This window comes from Egretta garzetta, unplaced genomic scaffold, assembly GCF_000687185.1.
Source record: "Egretta garzetta isolate BGI_Z169 unplaced genomic scaffold, ASM68718v1 scaffold40, whole genome shotgun sequence".
Classification (NCBI taxonomy): Eukaryota; Metazoa; Chordata; class Aves; order Pelecaniformes; family Ardeidae; genus Egretta; species Egretta garzetta.
This window is the reverse complement of record NW_009258484.1, coordinates 4,521,606-4,527,532: the sequence shown is the minus strand read 5'-3', so window position 1 is coordinate 4,527,532 and position 5,927 is coordinate 4,521,606. Positions and strand designations below refer to the sequence as shown.

The window sequence follows — 5,927 nt, the reverse complement described above, 5'->3', positions numbered from 1 at the left end:
CCCGCTCCCCCCCCCAAATATTTAATTTCTGTAAAATTGAACTCTATACTTCTCAACTCTCCAAGACTGGTAAACTCATGCAACTCAATAGAATATTACATTTCACAAAAATCTGAACAAATATCAGCTTGTTGAGATTGAATTTTTTGTTTTGTTTCCAGTTACGGAAGAATATTCTTTCATCATATGCCTATATATTTCTTTCCTTACCCTATCATGATTATGCAGGGTATGCAGATCAAAGCTTTGTTTATCAGCTGGTTATATGAAAGATGAAAACTGTAATATTCCCGTGATCCCAAACGGGCATTCAATAAAGCAAAAGACGAGTTCCCCTCAAAAAAAAAAAAAAAAAAAAAAAAAAAAAAAAAAGAGAGAGAGAAAAGAAAAAGTATGATTTTTCCAGGGCACCTATTAAAAGGACAACAATACTAATAAAAAAATTGTATTTACTTAGAAGCATTCAGAATGTCAACAAAACAGCTGCAACTCTTTTTTTTTTTTCCTTTTTGCAATTACAGAGTGGTATTCAGTTAACAGAACAACAATTATTTTTATGATGCATCAGAGACAACTGAAGATGAGAAATGGCCTACATCCCCACATATAACTAATTTGTGCTGTGCACCAACAAGAACCTGCTTTAAAACTCCCATGCCAATTTACAACCCCCACACTGTACCAGGCAAGGTTAGTGGCCATTGAAATACCACTAAGGACAGGGCTATCTAAAGACACATTCGGTAGTGTGTTAACTATACAAAAAAAGAGACACTGTACAGTTTAAAAACAAATCTTACACAGCCTTACATTTCAATTTTTTTTTTTTCTTTAAAAGGAGTGATTTGTGTACAGGGGGGTTAAATGCTTTATAGACAAGAAAGAAATTGCTCTAAAAGAGACTTATTCGTCATCATCATCATCTTCATCCTCCTCCTCTTCCTCTTCTTCATCATCTTCATCCTCTTCGTCTTCATCCTCATCTTCTTCCTCCTCCTTCTTCTTCTTGCTCTTCTCAGCCTTGGCAACTACTTTTTTGCCTGCATCAACCTTCCCTTTGGCCCGGTATGCAGCAATATCCTTGGGAGGAGAAAAGCAGGAAGAATCTCTCAAAGATTTAACCAGCCAAGAGCTCTGAGCAACCGCCAAGCTCGGTACTTGTCAAACCAGAGCCACCTAGCTATCTGCCCCCTCTCCCCATCCACTGGGGCGGGACCGGGAGCTGCAGCTTCAGTTACAAGGTGAACCAAGGCCCAACGCCAAAGAAAGGGGAGCCCTCTAACACAGAAATGGTACTGGCACGCTGGAACACGCTGCTTATGGCGGCTGAGGAATCTCCGCTGTTAGGCTTACTGGGAAGAGGTTGGAAAAGCTGCTGCCTCAGATGGTGAAAGCACAGCTGAGCCCACTATCCCAGAAGGAAATGAAGTAGGGAGACCTCTTAAGGTCCCTTTCTAGCCCTGCCCTCTATGGCGCCTAAAGAAACGCACAGAAAAATCCTTGTTTGAGGCACAAAATTGTAATTAGCCACCCGAAACACAACAGAACGACATGGCCTAATATTTGCAATGTTACGCCTCAGCGAAGAGCAATTATAGAGAATTCTGCCTAACCGAAGTTTACAAAATAAAAAGTTATAAGGAACTTGATTAAAGGGTAGACAGTGCCACCTTCTGCATGCAATAAATTTATTCTAGTGGTTTATAATACAGAAAATTCAGTTCCTGTTATAGGAAAGTCAAAACTGTACTTGGAAGACTAAGTCAGAAAAACGGTTAGACTTCCCGACTTTGTGCCAAAATAATAAAAACAATTACGTAACAGAATTGATCTACAGGACTGCAACATACCAGCTACAGAGAAATGTCAACACCTGTACACAGATGGTCCAAATCTTCAAATACTCCCCACCCAGTAAACACGATACCTCTGATCTTACAGTTCCCTCAGACTCCCTTAAAGCTTAGCATGAAATTTTCAGAAGATACGATATCCACCGAGTCAAAGGCCAAGCAGAGAAATACTGAGGTGACTCCACCTTACAACCCCACTCGTAAGCCTAAGAAACAAAGACAATACTAGCAAAGATTAAAATACCTGGGAATAAAGATTCTACCATTTATAAAAAGTCTCTTATGAATTGCCTTGGCTGTACGTACAAAAAATTACCATACTGAAGAGTTTAAGTTGCACGGGGAGGACAATATGGGAAAGCTTCTAGACCTGCAGTTCCTCTCCAGCACGTAATTAGAACTCGAAAGAGGCCACCTTGCTCACTACAATGCTACGATTTTAAAGTGGTTTTGTTTGCCAGCAGGAGAAATACCCAGAGGAAGGTCAGGGCACACAAATGGATAAACGTGTGCTATGGGTGGCCGTGCATCCCCTCCTCCCCTGGTTTCCTTGTACGGGGATGGGAATCCGCCTCTGGAAATAAAAACACGTGTAGCTCTGCCCTGTGCGTGCAACATGTTTCTACAGCTCCAACAATGATAACGGGATTTAGCTTTAATAATTCAAGAAATCGTATGACGTGCTGCTTCATATGTATTATTGACCATGTTAATTATTAGAAAGGAGATGGGCACAAACTAGGTACAGGAAAAACGCATCTCTAAAACTTGCATCTCATTAGTGTTCTGACATTATCCCAAGCATAAACTAAAACCAGCATCTACGTGTACCAATTATCTTAATGTTTGGGGATGTTCATCAATACCGACCACCTCCCATACCAGGGACAACCACTTTATTCTTTACTGGTGTTACTTAATGCTACCAACTTAACTCCGATGCTTGCTGTGACCTCCTGTTTTAATAGCAACACAGGCACCATGGTATCTATTAAACCATCACTGCTGGTCCTGAGTTACAGATGAATGCAGATAGTTCAGCACAAAGGCTGGCAATTTAGTGTTACACTAATAAACCCTGTGCTCCCTTACGTGGTATTTTCCAACAAATATCACAACGTTTGTCATTTGCATATTATAATTTGCAACATCAGGTATCAGAGCACATGAGAAGAAACATCTAAATTGAGGCTCGACCTCCCCAAAGCATCTCCATAAATGTTGATGTTACCTTTTCATACTTCTCCTTCAGTTTAGCAGCCTTTTTTTCATAAGGCTGTTTGTCATCTGCAGCGGTGTTGTTCCACATCTCTCCCAGTTTCTTTGCGACGTCCCCAATGGACAGACCAGGATGTTCTCCTTTGATTTTTGGACGAAACTCAGAGCAAAACAAGAAAAAAGCCGAACTACAGAGAAAGGGGGGAAAAAAATTAATTTTAGACTTTACTGTAAGAGAAAGTTTTGTGACCTTTGCTATTGTCTCTTAAGAGCATTTTGGAAAAGCACCTAAAAGCAAGACAAACATTAATTACAATGGAAGATATTAGAACCGAATAAACTGCTTTGAAAACGTAACACATCCTTGCCTCTTAAGAAATGCCACACATCTGGTCCCATTTTTGGCATGACCCCCAGAAGGGCAAATTTTATATACGCTATGCAGAGAACGTCTTAAAAAAGGAGAACGAGCGACTGATGCTGAGGAAGCAAATGTTACATCAGAACTGTTAAAAGGCAGAGAAGCTGCAATATTTGTTATGGAAATTAGGATTTCCAGATGACAGCATCAGCCCCAATAAGAACGTTCACTTCTACAGGAACTTCCCTGTTCCTTTCAGCACTACCTCCATTTAAAACACACACAAAAACGTACTGCTACAAAGTACTAGTGTCTAGTACCAGGTGAACCTGAAGTCAGCAGTCTTTAGGTAGTAGCTGAACTTTTAGTTCTCCGAGTTGATTTTTGTGCAAGATCATCCCCCGCTAACCTGTTCTGTGCAAAAGGCTCTTAGTTTTAAATGGACTGCCAATCAAAAATTCTGCTCAGGCCAACAGGTGGGGAGAGCAGGGCCTGAAATATTTTACTGCCATTTTTCATTAGAATTACCCTCTTAATGGAAACTGGAAACATGAGTCAGAACCGCACGTCACCAATTTTTGCATCCACTTTTAAAGGCTGACGTTATTCCAGCTTAGATAAAGAGCGCCAACCTGAAACCGCAAACCTGTAAACGTAACTAAAATTTCAATCTATCTTTACGCCACCAGTCAGGAAAATCATGTAATCTTCTATTTCTGAAGCTCCCAAACCTGGACAAAATGATCACTTTATAGATACGCTCCAGCATGGTGGTCCCAAACAAGACAAACTAGCTAGAAAACTACTTACGGAGGCCTCTTCGGTGCATTTGGATCCTTGAACTTCTTTTTTGTTTCCCCCTTCGGTGGTACATAGTTTTTCATTTCTTTTTCATAACGAAGCTTGTCAGCCTTTGCCATATCTTCAAACTTCCCTTTCTCCTTAGAAGACATAGTCTGCAAGGCAATTAGAATCACAGAAAATCTCAAGTTGGAAGGGACCCCTAAGGATCAAAGCGGTATTTCAAGATTCAAAAGCATATCCAAGTCCATTCCAAAGTTTCAGTTGGGGGAGCTAAAGGTAAGGCAAGAGCAACAGATTGTTACGACTAACCTTACAACTCTGCTTCGTACTTACCTAAAACTTGAACTTTCAAAGAAATAATTTACAGTCTTAAATAGTACTTCACACAAAGCGATCGTTTAAGGTTCTGTGGGGTTTTTTAAGCGGTTATTCCTACCTTCCATCGTTCTGAGCATTTTTTTGAGAACTCTGAAAAGTTCACTGAAGCATCTGGATGTTTCTTCTTGTGCTCCTCCCGGCAGGTTTGCACAAAGAAGGCGTATGAAGACATTTTACCTCTCGGCTTCTTAGGATCGCCTTTGCCCATTTTTGATGATTTTCTGTAACAAAGCAAAAAAGATGTCTTTAAAACTTTTACTTTTTACAAACCAATGTGGGAAGCAAACCACGGCGAAGGATTGTGCCAAACAAGACCCGCTGGAGCAGTATTCCAAAACTGTACAACAGGAATAAGTTTTGCTTCGTGGAAAATTTACTGAAGATTTCTGCCATTGCTGTTGGAGGTGACCTGGACACAAGCAACCCGAAATCTCAAAGGGCCTTCAAAACGTGCAAAACATCTCCTGCGAACAAAAACTTCCCTGCCAAACAATCTGAAAGCAAGTATTAGCATCAGTGCAGTGGAGACTGCACTTCCTTAATTACTGCTAGTGTATCAATCCTATGTGTGGAAGGAATAAATTACATGGGAAGAAGGAGGGAAAAAGTACCCCAGTATCCCGTCTCAGCTGGCGTTACGGGTTGCTCATTTTTTTCTTCCTAAAGCTCGTATTTCTATTGCCCTCCCCTGTAGGCCTTGGGTGCTCATTTGCAAAAGTTATATATATTTATTATTTTTGTATGCCATAAATTATCACTCTTCTGTAAGTGCACTGCAAACCCCTACTCCCTCTTTGTGTGTATACCTAGAAATACCGGAATGAAACACTGCGCTAGGTCAAACATGTTATAACCAAGCCAGGGACGTGAAAAGTATGGCATTTACATATGACTAGCAGAGCTGTGCTCAGCGCCGAGGACTATCCAACTCTTTCAGGGACTGAGAGGGAATGAAAAATACCTTCCTGGAACTTTCACACCCAAGTCAGAAATTCAGAGTATTTCTTCATAACTCTCTGGAAAAAGCCACTTGCACCCTCACAAACTCTGCTCTTCAGCAGAAATTTAAAAAAAAAAAAAAAAAAAGTTAAAAAAAAAAAGCGCATGCACCGCCTGCCCTGTATTGCCACAGAAGCAGTATTTCCTATCGGTTTGGCGGATAGACAGAAACAGATTTCTGCTCTGTGACTAAACACGTCCGGTTTGAAGTTTCTATCAAGTAAACAAGAGGGCTGAAGAACCAGGAGCCGCTCCTGCCTGCCATGGAGACGTTTCCAGAGCCAGCCGGCACCCGGGACTCGGCCAGGGGCCTG

The 5,927-nt window shown here is 41.0% G+C and overlaps 1 protein-coding gene across 1 annotated transcript; it reads right to left on the bottom strand.

Annotated features, from left to right (window-relative positions):
* Positions 1–12: 12 nt before the first annotated feature.
* On the bottom strand, positions 13–4,890 carry HMGB1 (high mobility group box 1). Its single transcript, XM_009644963.2, has 4 exons — positions 4,673–4,890; positions 4,243–4,388; positions 3,085–3,259; positions 13–1,080 (listed from the first exon to the last, which is right to left on the bottom strand). Exons 1-4 carry the CDS (start codon positions 4,820–4,822, stop codon positions 904–906), a joined length of 648 nt encoding a protein of 215 aa, XP_009643258.1. The 5' UTR covers positions 4,823–4,890; the 3' UTR covers positions 13–903.
* Positions 4,891–5,927: the final 1,037 nt, after the last annotated feature.

Excerpts from the sequence above, each read along its gene's own strand:
- HMGB1 (XM_009644963.2), bottom strand. The coding sequence starts at position 4,822 with ATGGGCAAAGGCGATCCTAAGAAGCCGAGAGGTAAAATGTCTTCATAC. Across the intron at positions 4,389-4,672 it reads AATGCTCAGAACGATGGAAG|ACTATGTCTTCTAAGGAGAA; the intron begins GTAGGAATAACC and ends ATTGCCTTGCAG. Across the intron at positions 3,260-4,242 it reads AATGCACCGAAGAGGCCTCC|TTCGGCTTTTTTCTTGTTTT; the intron begins GTAAGTAGTTTT and ends CTTTCTCTGTAG.